This window comes from Seriola aureovittata, chromosome 10 (genome assembly GCF_021018895.1).
Source record: "Seriola aureovittata isolate HTS-2021-v1 ecotype China chromosome 10, ASM2101889v1, whole genome shotgun sequence".
NCBI classification, from domain to species: Eukaryota; Metazoa; Chordata; class Actinopteri; order Carangiformes; family Carangidae; genus Seriola; species Seriola aureovittata.
Window position 1 is genome coordinate 5,836,259 of NC_079373.1, and position 17,856 is coordinate 5,854,114.

The following is a 17,856-nucleotide window of genomic DNA, read 5'->3' on the forward strand; positions in this document are numbered from 1 at the left end:
TCTCTGAAACACTCACAAATGTGCATAAACCATTAGACAATGTTTGTACTAGATGCTGTTGTCTTATATCTTATTTGAGCAATTGAAGACAAGCGTCCACAATTAGACGTGTGGTAATTCAATTAATGCTCTTAGAATATTATCTAGTAGCTTTTTCACATCATACATATTTATAGTGTTTTACACAGAGCATTATTAGTTCTGCCAACAGAGTCTGTCTGTCTGTCTATTCATCTGTCTGCTCATATTTGTATTCATATTAGGAAATGCCAACATGTCATAAATGGGTTTTCAGAAAAGACAAAATAAAAGACAACAAACAACAGAGTTTGCAGAGAGGTAGATAATGGGGCAAAAAAAAAAAGTCATTAACTTTTCACACTGTTGGGCCAGCAGAGGGGAGTGGCAGCAGACGTGACTTCCTTAGGAGCACAAAACTTCACAAACAGATTTACATGACAACATCAAACTTTGTGTGACTATCTACAGACAGACAGGAAACAAATCCTATTACCAGGCCAACCGAACAACACGCAAACACTGGAGAGCAATTTATAGTTTCGGAAATAACTGCCCTGCCAGTTTTTTTCTTCCAAATCTTGGTGAAGTGGTGGTTAAAGGGCAGCTTTAATGGTCACTGAAGAAATACAGAGCTGCACAGAGACTCTGAGCAGGAACATGTCAAGTCTAATTTCAGATAGAGCCATGATAAAATATGTATGCCTTGATACCAAATACAAAACCCTGCGTCTCGTCTACTTTTAATGCCAAAAAAAAGAAAAGAAATGTGTCCCTTTTAAATTCTATGGTATTCACTGATAAACAGGATCTAAAGGAGTTGATGCTATTCAGTAAACCTGGGTAGGTGAAAGATCATGTGTTATCACAAAGCTAAACAACATGAAAACTAAAATATATACAGTATGTTTATAAAAAAAATGAGAGAAACTGATATGGTGAGCTACTGCTGATGCTCACACTGCATCATAATTGTTCCCGTGGCTGCCATGTGGGCGGATGACACACGATGCTCTAAGACTATGGGAAAGTGGTAAAAAAACTCATGGAAACTGTTATTATAGGGGCTGGTTCACTGTTCTGTGTTCGTGATTGGACTCTAATCATTTCTGCTGCCACGCAAGAAGTTGCTGAAGGTAGAGAAATAAAGTAAGAGTGGCTGCAGGAAACACCACCTCTGAGATCGCACAGTGCCTCTTTAAAAAAAAGAGTGGCTTCAGGAACAGCCAAGGTATCTGCACATCATGTGGCGCCCGGCCTGGTAGATTTGAAGATGTAAACACAGGCAAGAAATGAAACCCTCTGTAAGCCTTCGAGGTGGTTGGTTGGAAGAGTCCCCCGACAGCTTGTGGCAGGCATTTTGCGGAGCGAAGGGGGGCCAAAATCTAATCAGTGACTTGGTACATCTGGTCAACATTAGCATTTAGTTCTCCAGGGTCAGTGGGTGAGTAGTGTTCACACTGAGTCGGCGAAGATTGTGCCAGCAGATAATTAGATGAGGAGAAATTGTTCCCTCGTACAGTCCCCCCCCCCCCCTTTTTTTATTCTGCCATCGTTTTGATTAGGGGAACATTTGCTTTTAGATATGTGGAAAATCACATCTACGGCCGTAAATGCGCCGTCAGCGCTAACCATAATGCTAATTACTGTATCTATGTCTATATAAATATACCGCACACTGTTGTGCAAAAAGGTGTCTGTAAATTGCCATCAAATGCAATGTGACCACACTCAGACAGCAGCCACTGTTTGCTCAGTGTACAGCTAATTCTTCGGCGGAGGTGTCGCCGTCACGGCAGTCAGTGGGGTTTATCTATAAATGAGCAAGCAGAAGGGCAGATGACTCTTTTTCATGCTCGTGGTGAATCCTGCTCTCAAGCTGAGCTTTGATTCGTCGCCACTGAAACAAAGCAACACTCCTCCGTTCAGATCAAGAGCCACTTTTTCACTTTAGCTGCCAGTGAGACACTCGTGGAGAGGTTTGCCCAGACTTAACTGGAGTGGAATTTGCAGTGAGAGTTTGAAGAGCTGACAGCAGGCAGAAGACAATGGGCTCAACAGCTGCTCTAAGTCCGATGCTGATCCTGCCAACTCGCCATATGTACAATTTTGCAATGAGGTGAGTTGGTAAAGCTGTTTGAAGACACTGTTTCAACTTCCAAGACACTGTTTCAACTTCCATCCACATACCGGATTTTCCTCCCCACACCCCGCGCAAACTGTCCTCACACTGCAGGGGAATAAAAAAGAACAGCTTCTGTATCATATACTGAGAAAGGTACATCTGTAGCTGACTTAACTCGAGCTCTATGGGGCCATTGTATACTTTAGCCTTCCAGCATCCCCCTCCCCAACACACACACTGCCTCTCTCACCCATTTACTAGCACCCCCCACTTTCATCTCCCCTCTCTGGGTGGATAGGGAGCAGCTCTGCCTGCCACCGCGCACTTCCCTCTGAAAGAGCCATTCATTGCTGCCGGCAGAGGGACCTCAGCTCACCTTCTAACCACAGAGGGCTTCAACTTGACTACCTCCTGCCTTTTGGCAACAAGCTTTCAATGCAGACATTCTCAAGGTAAATGCGCTCTCACACTCTGCCAAGCACAGGCTGAAAGGCAAAAAAACAACAACAACAAAAAAAACAAAAAAAACAAAAAACAGCATTAGATGAGAAACCGACAGATGTTGTCTCAGACCTTGGACCAGAGACAGACCCTCTTGTATTGAGTTTCATCCAAGAAAAAGAAGGTTTCACTGCTGAGCAATGAATGGTATGAGCACTATGAGATTGGACAAGAAATACAAAAAAGTAAAGAAAAGAAGTCCTGGTGTGGAGTTTGTGCTCAGTGCAGTGTCATTGCAGGTTAAAGTTGAAGCTTTCTTAGTTCAGGTTTGAGGCTCTAACTCGTCAGCTTGTCATGCTTTGACTTGTGCTTTGGGGAAGCCACTGAGAGGGACAGTGATCTGATTCCCCTACCGTGCATCTCTGACAGAGGGGAGCAGAAGGGAGGAACAGGACACCAACAGAGTGATTTGCAGTGGCACTTACCTCCATGACCGGGGCTGGGGAGGCAGAGCAGCAGGGTCAGGAATGCACCGACCATGAGCGAATGCAGGGCTGTCATAGTTTCGTGTTGAAAGTTAAGTCCTCCACTCTCACGTTAAAGACACGCCATTCAGAAGGGACTGAATGACTTTCCAGTTTTGGGACCTGCTACAGGATACTCCTCTATGTGAAGGGGCAGGGCTGGGGAGGGACCACGAGAAGGACGCCCTCCTTCAACCCACCCCAACGCACGCACACTCATACACACACTTCTTTCAAAGATTGAAATATCATATCCTGCCGCTCCCTGCTGCCTCTTCGCACTCACAAGTTCAAGACCTGTTACTACACACATATGTGTAAAGGATAAAACACACACACACACACACACACACACACACACACACACACACACCTTCAAAGATTGAAATGTCAAATCCTGCCTTGCCTCTCCCTGCTGCCCCAACACATTCACAAGCTCAAGACCTTTTATTATACACATATGTGCAAAAGATCTCTCTCTCTCTCACACACACACACACACACACACACACACACACACACACACACACACACACACACACACACACACGTGCATTTACATATATCAGCTCACAGGCATGCTTCCTGTACCACCCCTCAAACACACTGCCCCTCTCTCAGCTTCTCAGTCTGGCCACTCCTGGAATCGTAGACTCCCTCCTTTTGTCTCATTCAGTAATTGGAGTGGTCTTTGGAGACCAGCAGCTGCCTTCTGCAAGGATAAACCTTTTACTTTTAATTAAAGACAAATCAGGTTGCTCAACTCTCTCGGTGCCTTATCTTCCTAGCCTTTCCCTTGATCAATGTCTCGTCCTTTATGTTTTTGTTCTACAAACCTGCTCCTGAAGCTAATTAAACTCACACTTTAGCATGAAGCAGAGGTGGGTTGTGTTGGATTTGCATTCACTATCTCCCCTCTGTTGATAGGGCAGGGACAATGGAAAAGTTTTATGGCTCAAGTTATCTAAAAGCACTCAGAGAGAGACTTTAATCGTGGTGAGTGCTGTCGCTGATTGTTCTCCACTTTGCTTTTCACTTTCTCTTTCTTTTATTTATTTATTTATTTCCCCCCTTGAAGAACATGTGCACACTCCTCACAAGGATTAGTATTTTCTGGTTGGATGCTAAGATTAAACCTCAAGTTCACTCTCAAAGCCTCAACGTTCAATTTCACCTGTCTCACAGTCAGCTGGTTGGCAAATTATTCCTCGTACTCTCTGACAGCCGAAATGGGAATACAATTAAAATTTTTTTAAACAATTCCTCTCAGGTGTGGAATAACTTTACAACAGTAATTCACTCTTGACTGCGGCTCTTGCGGTTCAATTAGAAGTTTGCTTTTCAACCGAACAAACAATTCCTTGGAAATGATCTTCAAATTAGCCGGCATATGAAGTATGATAAACAGTTCCAAAACACGAGAATAAGAAGGGGTTGTTTTAAATAAATGGAGAAATTTTGTTTTTGTTTTCCCTCCAACTCGTGTGTGCGCACATCGACGCTTTAATGCCTTCTAAACATCACTTTTTGATGTGTTCTCATTCCTGACTGGAACTGATATTCATACAGATCATCTTACATATGGATTTCTCTGATCTGTGCGGGGAAGAACAAGTTCTCCTTTAAACAAAATCTTAATCTCTTGTATTTGGATCAACAGCACCTCCAGTGGAAAATGATCTCCAGACTGAAGTAGCATTCATTTGTTGGGAAAACAACAGCCACAGCAAAGATGAAGTGGACCTCTCATCTCTGCACCCCGCAAAACAAAAAAAAAAAAAGCGTGAAAGATCGTAGCCGTAAGAAAACCTGTGAAATAACACATGGCAGTTGTAACGTGACACTGTTTATTGCAGGGAACCTTTCCTGACACCACAGCCTCCCTGATTATTCCAGCACAACACGAGCTACAATTAAAAATGCTCCCTCTGAGCCTCAGCCAACCGTTTGCACCGATGACATGCTCTCGCCTCCCTGGGGATGCATGATTTGCCCTGGAGGGATGTCACCCACTGATATGAGTGGGCTCCTGCAGTATGTGAGAGCACAGACAGTCTTATGCAATCCGCGGCACCAGTGGCCCCTGTAGCGTAAGTGCTACAGATGATGCAAGTAGACGTGTGTGTGAACCCGACTTTATCAAAGTAAGCTGATGCAATACAAAAGATCTTTTGGGGCTTAATAATGCATGGATGTGCTTTGATTTAAGGTGTCCCGTGGAGTCTTTATTAGTCGAATGTTTGTTTACATTCAACCGTTCCCAACAAAATACCTTATGTATATCCTCAAGGGCCTAAAAACATGTTGAATGCATTTCCCACATCATGAAACTTCTACAAACCTTTTTTAAATCCTTTTTGAAACCTTATTTGTTTACATCAGCATGTGCTCTTTGTCTATTTATCTACTTTTATAGCTGCATTGCTACATTTTACAGTGTAATTTGTATCACCTCAATCCCCTGTGCGAATCATACAGGCCCGGGAGAAGGTAAAATAAACTGAAACTGGACCACAACAACCGGAGTGGCTAGGGTTACCACTCTTCACGTATTTGAAAATAAAATGCTGTGTCCTGTATTGAATATATACGGGACGCAATTTGTCCTGTATTTTTGTTCATGTTATGTCCTCAAAGTGCTGTGAATAATGTCATGTCAAGTAATAATTTTGCATAATCTTCCCACTTTTTTCCGCGCTGGAAACGCAGACAACAGTGGGCCACAGGAACCTTTTAGAAACATGGCTATAAAGACTGACTTATGGAATCATTACACTAAAGAAACACTAGTGCTCAAAAACTCCTTACAGTAACTTTAAAGGTTCATTAATGATTTTTTTTGCCACTTGGGGGCAGCAGAACAAGCTGAAAGTGCAACAATTGATATATAAACTTGTTGTTTAAAAACTACAAATATTTACCCATTAGATACATTAACTGGATTTATTTGGAGTCTGTCCAAGTGAATCTGGCTCTTATGTTGCTAAATGCTCCTCTGTGTTCACCAGCTTGTCACTAGCTAGTGTCCGTCTGCTGTTTGGTGCAGGTCAGGTATCGTGCATTAACTTTATCAGAGCTTTTTAAGCCGAGAACAACGACCTCTTGTGGCTGGAAATTAGGTTGATGAGCTGGAGTCTGCAGACCTGAAAAGTAAAAGAGGCTAAAAGGCTCCATAGAGCTGCATAATTCACTACCAGTCATTTTATTAATTACTAATATTAAATACATTCGATGCAGCTTAAAAGGTTCACATTAGCTCCAGTCCCTCTTAAAACAATTTTCACATTCCCATAGGTATACTGAAAGAGATATTAGTCACTGTGATTATTCCTCCTCTCCACACTGGCATTGGGGCAAGCTTAAAAGTCCAAACATGGATTCTGAAGTTCAGATTAAGTTGATAGAAGGCTTCAGCCAACAAATAAAGGAGGTATCTTGCAAAATAAGAGTCTTTTTAGTATGAAATTCCTTCTTTGTCTCGCTGTCCCTCCTTTGCAGCTCAGCAAGGAAACACTCTCATAAGTATGTTAAGATCCCCACATGACTAACTCAGCCTGATGAAACCTCACATTAGCTCCAGATAAATTGCAGAATGAATTTTTATACGCAGACTGTGGATTTTGTCCCCTCCCATCACTTACACTGTCAGGCTGTGAAGGGATCATTACACAGCCGTTGAGGACAGGAAGAATGATTACAGCGTTCAATAACTCTTTGAGTATAAAATGTATGGGCATGCGAGTATTGTAATTAGAGAGACTTAAAACAGTCTGAACCTATCGTATGGATAGAAATACTTGTGCAACAATATGTCACATGTGATTCTACCACCTCCTCCAATTACCTACTGTTGTATCTCAGTGACTCTCCTGAGGTTGGAGTTAGTTCAGCAACTCTTATCAGATCTCATTTCTCTCCCCCAGTTGATGTTATCTTCACACAGAGCAGTAACTGGGGACATTTCTGCCGAAAATATCACCTCTCTTAAGCTATCTCGGGCAGAGCGAAGAAGCTCTGCATTCACCACAGGGTCTCAAATATCACCATCATGTGTTGCTGCAGCCGTCTGGCCAGACCCACCGCTATGTTCTCGAAGCCCCAGACTTGATTAAACCGCAGTAAGTATGTCGATGTTATTCCAAACCGTTTTTTTTTTCTTTTTTTTTTTTTCCACCGAACTTGAGCCAAATGCCAGATAATCACAGTGTTCTGTTTTGATCACGATGATTTACTGCTTTTAAAATACACTGTAATAATCAAGTGGCCCCTGAACAAAGAGCTTCAGTGGCATTGGCAGCAGCAAGGACCCTGCTGAGGGGAAAATAGAAGTGTTTCATTGTAAGAGATTCTTAATTTTGGCCAGGAGATATCACTGTGCTATGTCTTTTCAGCTAATGTGAACCCACTCAGTTGCTCCTCTCCGTCTCTTCAGTACAGTATAATGGTTCACTTTTCATTAGCTCAATTGTTTGACTAATGTTCACTTTTCCTCTCATTTGTCTTTATTGTTCTGTGAGAGCCATTCAAAGACGAACTGCATGGAAAACTAATCCAACATGAATAATATTAGTCCGTGACTCCTCTTTCTTTTTTTTTTTTTTTTTTTTTCCCTGTGACAACCAGAATTGAGAATAAACTGAAACCACATGCACAACATCAGTGCTCCCCATGCAGTACGCCTCAGGCATGGTTACTGGACAGGATTTTATGAGTGGAAAAGTTTTTTTTTTTTTTTTAAAGAGGTTGCAGGTTGCAACCCCTGTCAGTTAACAGCGCAGGTAAACACTTTGATGAGAGGCCGTGAGAGAGAGCAGCTCACGCAGAGGTGAAGCTTATGAGGCCCTTGATTCTTAACAGGGAAAAGAAGCTCATTTCAAGATGATATCTGTTACAGATCAATGATTATTGGAGAAAAGCCTTTAAAGATGAAACGGTGAAAGGAGAAAATGGTCTGTCATTATAAACTGAGGCTTTTTATCGTTATCTACAGCAGGTTTTTTATATTACACATAAGATAAGTCAGTCAATTTGGCACAACTATTTTGATGGTCGACGGTTTGATTGGCAAAAAATATTTGTTTCCAGTTTCTCCAGTGTGAGAAGTGAATGTCTTTCATGTTAGACTAAACATCTGAAGGTATCACCTTGGACTCTTGGAAAGTGTGATGCACATTTTGTAACTTTTTATGATGTTTATAGACTAAAAACTGTATTTATTAATCATTACTCCCTGCCCTATTACAAATTGTGCCACATCATGATAGAGTTCTTTGACAGTAAATAATGTCAATCAATAACTTTTATCTTAAACACCATGAGGGTCAATCAAAATACTAACAAAAGACGGCGTTTGTTGACCAAGGGGATTAAAACCAGAAGAAACGCCTCGGAGCAGAGAGCTGAGCTGCCTCAGATTTGCTTCGCTTTTTTCTCTGATAACTTGAGATCCAAACGTCTGACGACTAAAATCCTTCATCCTGTTAAAATGAAAGAGACCATGGTGTAAAAAGTGTATCTTAAAAATATGGCTCAAAACTGGATTTTGAGCTTCTGACAGGCAACCGAAATGTGTGCACAGGGGATATGACGCCATCGACAAGAGACCAAATGACCAATGTACAATTACCATGATTAAAATCACGTATTTCTCTAGTTTTGTGAATTACTGAAAATATTTGGGATAATGTAAGTACAAATATATAACATAGGTCTGGTCATTTTTAGACATTTTGATGTGGAAAAGTGACTTATTATTACTTTAAAATGATCAGTAATCTGAGGAAACTACTTTTCTTCTCTCACTAGTTGTGACATGATGCGCGGCAGAGATTTTATGAATTTTAAGTGGTTCTGTTCGTGAACAAGCTCTGGAACCCAGAGTGGAATTTGTCACATACAGTATTGAGATAAGATTAGCATTCCAATGTCCCGTATATAATTGTGTACGTGGGCTCACTGCCAAAAAGCTGAATATGTCCTGCACAGAAGAGGCTTATATGGATAAAATTTGGTGGATTATTAAATAAAATAAATCTATTTTAAGCTTTGAGAATCTACGTCTGCCTAACCCAGAGAGGTTGAGGTGTTACAATGTGATTAACGTGTCCAACGCTATCAGAGAGTTGTTGATTGAACTCGGATTTTCAGGTTATAGCCTGATGTTTATGGCAGGCAGGCAAAATGAGGCTCTGCACATTGCTGAAGGGATTTTAATCAATAAATGAATCCAGGCTGCACGTTCTGCACCCACAGTGATTGTCTACCCACTGACTGACAGTCGCTGATAAAGTCAGTTCACTCACAGGACACATTTCCAACTTTCAAAAGGCTCCCAGTGACCAACAGCCAACATTTTCTGACGATTAAAAAAAAAAAAAAAGCATGGCAAATTTAGTTTTTCAGGCTCCTATTTTGTGCCACGACGTCAGCGGACGCTCGTTGTCAGAGTTACTTTCTTCCCGCTGTAAGCCTATTACTCTCCTTATTTTGACAATCCATCGGCAGTGTCAACTTAATTTGCTTTTCCCACCTCAGCTAACGCACAAACACCACAGGAGAAAACCGTTGACTCATTTGCAGTGTGTGCCCATGTAATGTTGTGTCTCCCCTGTTTGTCAATGATGCTAATTCCTATGACAATATTAGTGTCACCTTCAATTTTTTCCCCCTTACTTAAATAATCACTCGTTTAGATATGTTTGCTCACGGAGTCGAGAGGATTAAACTTGCCAATCAAATCATCTCAAGGCCGTTTAAAGCAATATAATCTAATAATAAGTGGCTGCATCCCAAACTGAGTTTTGGCATTTGCTGTAAACTTCATTTCAGGGACTTCATCTCTATTAGCATGTCGTTTTCAAAGGCACATGGCTCTCTGGTTAAATCCTCACCAAATCCAGTTTGTTTATCTTTTCCCTGACAGCTTTGTGACTTTGAATCTCCGTCCCTAATGCAATGCTGTGGGCCACATTGTCTACAGATAGACAGGGGATCCTCAGGTATTAAATGATGCCACTGGAGAAATAAAAACATAAATAAATTAAAAACAAAGACGCATGAAAAATGGAGGATGAATGACTGTGCAGAAGTGTTGATGAAAACAATCTCAGGACTGTTAAAGATAAAGGTAGAACATGACAGGAAACACATAAAGCATTTTATTTTTTCCTCTGTTTCAGCCGATTAGCTTCAGTTACCAGCGATGTGTTCACTAACCAGGTTACTATTTCTATCTCGTCTGAATTTGTTGGAATTTCAAGGTTAAATTCTGACAAATGCTCTCGCTTTGCTACGGGAAAAACTTTTCCAATCTTGTTTCTTGACAGATGCGTAATATAGTGCGAGGCATAACATCACAGCTGATCGCTTAAAACTGGATTCTCCCTCCATCAAAGCTAACACATCATCAGTGTAACAGAGTGGGACAGAAATCTTTCTAACAATCAATTGTGAGCCAAAGTCAGCATGTACATAAAACTAAATTCCGGATTTCACGCGCCGTTTCACTTGATAAAGAGATGAATGTCAAGCCGCTCAGCTGCTCGCATATGAACTTGCTAAATGGGGGGAAAAGAGGGGAGGGTGGTAAACACTGTGGCTGTAACACTGAATCCCCCTGCTGTGCCCTGAACATCACAGTGATTTAAAGCAGCAAATATGCAGCATGAAGACGACAGAGCGTATGAAGCTGCCAGTTGTCTTTGGAGAGACAAGTCAGGCAATGACTGAAACAGTGAGTTAAGGCACATGAGACAGTGAGGCATCTGTATTTGTAGTTAACGAAAGCATCCTTTGATTTTCTCACCTCAAGTCAATAAGTAATGTACTGCAGCATGTTCCTGAAACTCAGCTGAGCATGAAACTTGTGTAACTACAAAACTGAGTTGTGACGAAGATATTTAAAGGCCCTGTATCGAAGGTGAGATGTCCATGTGTTGTTTCATTATAAAGCAGGTCTAGGTTCTATATTGATACTGTGAAAGTATCAAAGTGCTCAGTCCACAGAGAAATGCACTGTATTCTGTATTCAGAAACTCAGCCTTAAAACTTTATGATGTCACAACAAAGCAGTCACCGCTTTCAGCCATGCCACAAGCCCCACCCACCTGGACCCACCATCCAACCTTGAAGGATATGGTTTCTCTGAGCGTTTACCTGCTATATTTTCATTCGATCACCCAGAAAACAGGCAGCCAATCAGAAGAGAGGCTCATTGAGATGGATTTTGGTTCTTAAAACCACAAATATATCTACTTATGAACATCCAATCTTAATCAAAACAAAACAAAATAAAACAGGAAAACTATACTATAACATATGGGACCTTTAAAACTAATTTAAAAATTTATCTCCCAAGATTTTTTGTCTTCCAAGGTTAAGAGTTGTGAGTGGAGCTGGAGTTGACAAGTGTTTTTAAAAGCAAACTGATGTGATAAATCAGAAACTTGACTCATTAATAATCAACAAGTGTGGACATTTTGCATGAGGAAGAGCACAAAAACTACAAAGTCAAGGTTGGTATTAGAAGTAAACAAGGCTCACTGTTGTCAATATGCATCGGAGCTTTAGAAGTAAACAAGTCGTGAATAGGAGGAAAAATAAAGTTTGGGGAGCCACTGTAGTTGACTTTGTCGACTAAAACCCCATACGTAAGGTTAAAATGGGGGAAATTAAAAGAATAGTTTGATATTTTGGGAAAATATTTTCATGTGCTTTGGCTATAAGAATGATCATGCAGATATCTGTTGACAAATATCTTGTTGGTAAGGGGAAAAAAAAAATGTCACCTTGATGTTGACTGACAGTTCCACAGATGTGGGCTTGTGCCATCCAAAGCATCCTGGACATTATCTTTTCATCCTAACAAAGCATCTGTCTGTCACTTTGCACACAGATATATAATTAAACGAGACATGCTTCTCACTTCACAGAGTTGCATTTTATAAGTTCCTGTATTGGAAACATATATTTGTATTTATATAACATAATGTGAATGAAGGCATGGTTTGAATGCCAGGATGTGGGTGGCGAGACACTCGTCTTTGCAGAGGTCAGCGCACAGCTGTGGCCACACTGGTGAATACACAAGAAGAGAAAAGACTTGGTTTGCAGTTATAATAGTCAGGACATATGTCTTTTTACTTTTATAATATTTGTTCAGTGACATTAATACTTCATAAGAACAGCCTTGTCTAGGCTTCCATTAAGAGGAGAAATTAGCTTCACGGTGCGCATAGGAGACTTGAATGACTTAATTACCTTCTATATTTTTTTTTTTTTTTTTTTTTTTTTAAACATTTAAAGAAACCTGCTGGGAGCCTAAAAAAAATATTTGACTGCCTTTTGTGTTTGTGCCGGGCTTGTTCAGACACAAAAGACACACTCAAATACAAAGCTTAGCACAGTGCGACGAGGTGATTATTAAAAAAAGCTCCATTTCAGCGCTCTCAATGATTCTGTGCATCCTCTGTTCTCGTATTCTTTTTATTTTTTCAAGAGGTCCTGGCACAAATCCAAAGCACCTCCCATCTATGCTTTGAGAGAAAGGAATGAGGGTTTGTAGCGTGTAGAGTCAAGGAAAGAAAAGTTTCATCCCACACTGTCTGAAAGTCAAAGCTGCACAATGCCTACTAAATATTACAGAACGTTGCAGGAATACAAAAAAAAAAAAAAGCCAATGTATTGGACAGGCATCTGCAGCAATTAGTTGGTGTTTTTCACTCGGATATAATCATGCTAAATGAGTCTGCTGAGTACAAATAAACACAGCTCTGGGGTACAGTAGTAGGTGGGATGAGATGCAGCCTCTGCACCACCAGGGACCCAGGCAGAGCTCTGAGGTCAAGAGAGCACTTAGCACTGCCCTCTGGTGGAGGATCAAATGAGCTTTGATGACCACCCATCAGGCCTGTTTGCCTGCACACGCTTCAATGTGTAATTGCAATTGTTATAATGAATAGATTGTTTGCAAGGGGCATGGGTTTAGCCTCTTAAAGAGCCTGATGCAGATGCACAACTCACAAGAAAGTGTTCCATGGGAAAATTCTCAAAGTATAGTCTTCCGGTTCACAGAGTAGGAACATTTCGTGTTGCCGTGTCACACGAAACTGCTCGTGGAATGAATAAAGCATGTAAATAAAGCCATGGTGAGTAAACAGCCATTTCCGGTGTGCTGAAAGGAAACGGTCAGAAACGCAAGGTCAGTCTCAGGGTCCCTGGGAACAAGGCAGCGCAGGATGCTTGCAAAATTAAATCATGCATGCAAATATAATTTCATTAGTTAGTTGTGGTCAAAGGTTGTGAACACTAAATGGCAACCGAATGAATCAGAGAAAATGATGGCATCTTACATGAGCAGAGTGACTGCCTATGCACGCAACTGTACAGCATGTACCGTTGCTAAATGTATTTTTTTTTTTAGTTGATGTTGATTTCTCACTCTTTGCAAAGCACAGCTGGCTCCATCCTTAAAATCCTGCTCTTCTATTAATAAAAAAAAAAAAAAAAAACCTCTCTGCAGTTCATAATTTCATTGGCATTTAACAGCGAATTGTATTTTTCATGCCAGCAATCAATCTGCGAAAGGTTTACCCATTTTTCAAAAGCCGCCTTTATTATTTCATGAGCTGTGTAAAATCTTGTGGCAGTCCATTCACATTTCAACAATACAACATCCCAGAGTGATAGAGAAGGTTCTGGTAAGTAGCATGGCAAGATTATGCACAGTGCAGCCCGAATGGTTTTTAAATCACAGTTTTAAAATGAACAAGATGGCCTCCTGTGGGTTTCTGTCAGACCCCGATGTCTTGAATGATATCGACGGTGAAGTCTGAAAGGCGGTTTTGTTCTCAAAAATGGTCCCTTGTGCAAAGACTTCTATCCAGATACAAATGCATCGGCTTGATACAGACACTCTGTGGAGATGTGCATATATGTGTGTGTGTGTGTGTGTGTGTGTGTGTGTGTGTGTGTGTGTGTGTAGGCGTCCCACAAAATCAACACCCACTCTTGTGTCCCGCCAGCCTTGTAATTCAGCTCTGTGAACACACCAATGTTGAGCCAATTTTTAATGTGTTTGTGAGTTATAGTGTTTTTTTGTTTGTTTTTTGTCAACCCCCCCCCCCCCCCCCCCCCAGCAGACGTTGGCTGTCTCTGTCTCTCTCAATCGCTACATCTCTCTCTCCCTCTCCCTGTCTCTTCCTCTCTTTCTCCTCAGTGCACCGTGGTCATTGTAAAACACTGGCCTGAGTCCCAAGCCCTCAGGAGGCTCAGGGGCTCAGGGTTGACTGATCGCTGGATTTCACCACAGGCTCCCAGAACGGGGATTGTTCAAGAAGCTTTTCCTTCCCACTGAGACCCCTGTGGATTAAGGATTCCTGGCTTCTGTTGCAATAATAAGGCCTCACACACTGCCAAAAGAAAATACTGCAGTAAAGCTCTGCACTGCTTCAACTGTAGATGCTCTGCATTGACACATTTTGCCCCTTATAATTTTTCCCTTTATTTTCTCTATCTCTCTTTCTTTCTTTTTTTTCACCTTCAGCAGCGCTCTGGTTTCTAAGGCTGAGTGATTGGAATTTAACAAGTGTTTCCAGAAACAAACAATCATGCTGTATGTTTGTTATTTACATAAACAGGAAATCTGTGCCATGAAATGGGTGATATTCTCAAAGGAGTATAAATTTAACATGTCTATTAAAATTCTTTTAGACATGAAAAGCCTGATATTTTTGCTTCACCAATATGGAAACTTTCTTTTAATTTTACAGTTTTCACCTGTATGTAAAAACAAACAAAAAAATGCAATGTATAATGTAATCTAAGTATCATTCGAGTAGTTTGAGGTAAATGCAGACTTTAAAAGCTGTTGCTAAGACACCAGTGTCTATATATGAACACATCATGGCCTGCATACATCACATACATAAAGCAGCTTTGCAGCAGCTAAACTGCTCCCAAAATGATGTGTATGTCCCCCACGTTCCTCTTCACCAGCACTTTATTACTCAATCAGCACTCTCAGCTGAGTGCCTGTAAGTCCAATCAGAAGGCAAGAAGGAGCAAAATGCAGGAAAAATCCTGAAGCAAACAGGGGGATGGAGGCAAAGAGGTTGGATGTGTGGACAAATTTATAAGGAAAAATAATGAGGCTTCTTTTACTATCAGACAGATAAAGTATGAAGGTCTAAAGAATGAAAACCCCAGCGGTTGTAAGCTTTTGCTCGTCCCAAGCTTTCTTGAGTCAGTAGGAAGTTAATGTTGTCCTAACTCGAGCACTTCAGCCGGGGTGCTCTGCTCCAGCAAAGGTAATGCTGCACTATTTGTTTAAATCAATATCACATTTATCAAAAATGACATTTCTTAGATAATAAAACTTTTCTAAACTATACTATATATATATATATATATATATATATATATATATATATATATATATATATATATAAAAAATTCACTAAATATTTTTCAAGTTTTCAGTTACAATTTATTTTGAATCATGTTGACAGTAGCAATATTGAATAATTGCCCAAGTCTACCTGGTAAATCAGTATTTCACTCTAACTACATTTACATATGTCATCTGTTTTTGTAGCCAAGAAACACATTAAGAAGAAACTATAGCTTACAAGCTAAGACAGACAGCATTTTGTTAGCAGTGGTCCCAAGAAGATAACACACACATTTCTTAGTATCTCAAAGTCATGGTGATATTTACTGGTAGGTTTTTAAAGCTCAATGTTCTGCAGCTGACTAGCTAATTTGCCGTCTACCTTGCAAACTTATAGCAGCAGACATTAGCCTGAAAGATAAAGTGTATGGCTATTTTGGGGTTTTGTCACAGCTGTTGTCTGTTTGTCAAAAACTGATGGATAATGGTGACAGTTACTGCTGTATGCAGATAAGTTTAAATGTAATTTATTTGAATGATGCAAATATTATTTGTGTCTATGTTGACAGAAAAACAGGGCCAGATTAAGAATGCAGAGGCTACTGGACACAAAATCTTTGAGCCCCACCCTTCGCTCCCCACACACATGCAATCCAGGTTTTTAATTCTAGGTTATCAGTGGAGGCTACTATCTAATGGGAACACCTGTAGCTTGAACAGGATGTACACTGACAGGCTACAGCGATGATCACAACCTAAGGACAATGTCAGCACCTGTAGATGTATTCATACAGGATTTACACCATGTGATGGCAACAACACTTTCCTGAGATGGCAGCAACAATATCAACACATGAGCCTACAGTGTGCAGCTGAATTACATACACAAGCACATACTGGCCCATCTCCACCAGTACAGATGTATGATTCAGATTCTTCCATCTCTCACACGCACGCACACACACACACACACACACACACACACACACACACACTAATCGACTCATACAGCTCTGCATAGGTAGACCTATAACAAATAATAATATATGTAATCTGTATCGTACAGGATTTCCAACAGATCACATCCTGGCTGAAAACACATTGATACAACAGCCAAATATTTCCATATATATTAAATGTATCAAATATATCCAATCACAGCCAATGCTTTTCTGCCAGAGACATTATGTTGTTGTTAGTTAGCTGTTCAATCACTGAACTTTGTTATGAAAACAATGCTCCCTATCAGCCTCTAACAGCCCTCCTCAGTCACTTCATCCTGGCAGCTGAAGGGTTGAAATAGCTAAAAGTAATAGATGAACTGAGGGGCAGTCAAACTGGTAACCTACCTGCCGCTGGGTCTCTGCCATCCGCTCGGGCTCAGGTGAGGGTGGGGCAGTTGAGCAGGTGTGTGTTTCAGGACTGTTGCTCTCTGCCTCTGTTTCCCGCTGATGCTCTGTTGAACTAAAGTTAGTGGCTGCTGTTACGGTCCTCCTGCACTTCCGTGTTAGCATCGTCCTCTCCGCTTGCTAATGCCGCAAACAGTCCAGGTAGGTAGTTTTTTTTTTTAGTTTTTTTTTTTTATTTCAGTTTCTCTTGTGTCATTTTCTTTATCCGCCTCTCTGTCTGAGGTTTCACTGCTTCAATGTTTGTTTTCCAGGAAGTTTTATGAGGCCTCAGCCTCAGCCGGTCGGTCTGCTTCACTGCTAAATTCCCATGGTCACCTGACTTGACCTGATCTGATCCTGATACGTCATCATCATGATCAACCAATATTTGTACTTTTTTTTTTTTATTAGCAAATAAAGTATTTGTGAATAAAGCATTCGTTGGTTCATATTTCAACACACACACACACACACACACACACAAACAAACATTCAAATAACGTATTTGATTTGATAATGGAAAAAAAGCAAAGCCAGAATGAGGCCACAGTTGGTGCGGGATCGGAGGGAGGACCCCTAGAGGTCGGAGGCTTATTCCCCTTGGAGGATAATCCTTGCTTGATTGTGAGTGGTCACATTTGCACACACAAAACGCGATAGACTCTTACTTTTTTTTCATATAAAGGAGTAAGGCAGATCTGTGTGCAACAGCACAAAAAACAAACATGCAATTTCATCAGAGTCTAGGAAAAAGTCAGACACGAAGATGTGACACATGGGAAGAAATGGAGCAACCAAAACTGAGATAAAGACTAAGTCCCTGACAGCCACCTCCATACAGTGGGCTCCTTATGTGGTGTTGATTGGCTCAGGTACAGGAGCAGTGCTCATTGCTAATGGCATATCCAGGCGGCTGCCATTGGGCTGCAGTTCCAGATGGCTCTCTGCGGCGTTTTTGACGCCACAGCCTCC

At 41.0% G+C, this 17,856-nt stretch overlaps 1 protein-coding gene across 2 annotated transcripts in view; it reads right to left on the reverse strand.

The window, feature by feature from the left end:
- Positions 1–17,334, reverse strand: part of cspg4 (chondroitin sulfate proteoglycan 4) — an 82,929-nt gene extending 65,595 nt beyond the window's left edge. Inside the window, exon 1 of one of the 2 annotated variants that reach the window (XM_056387296.1) lies at positions 16,846–17,334. Coding sequence is in view for 1 of the 2 variants with exons in the window: in XM_056387295.1 (XP_056243270.1) it covers positions 3,070–3,145 (76 nt within the window). In the remaining variant the exon portion in view is untranslated. Of the gene's footprint in view, positions 1–3,069; positions 3,236–16,845 lie in introns of those variants that run through there. The other variant, XM_056387295.1, reaches the window with a different exon arrangement.
- Between the last annotated feature and the right edge of the window lie 522 nt (positions 17,335–17,856).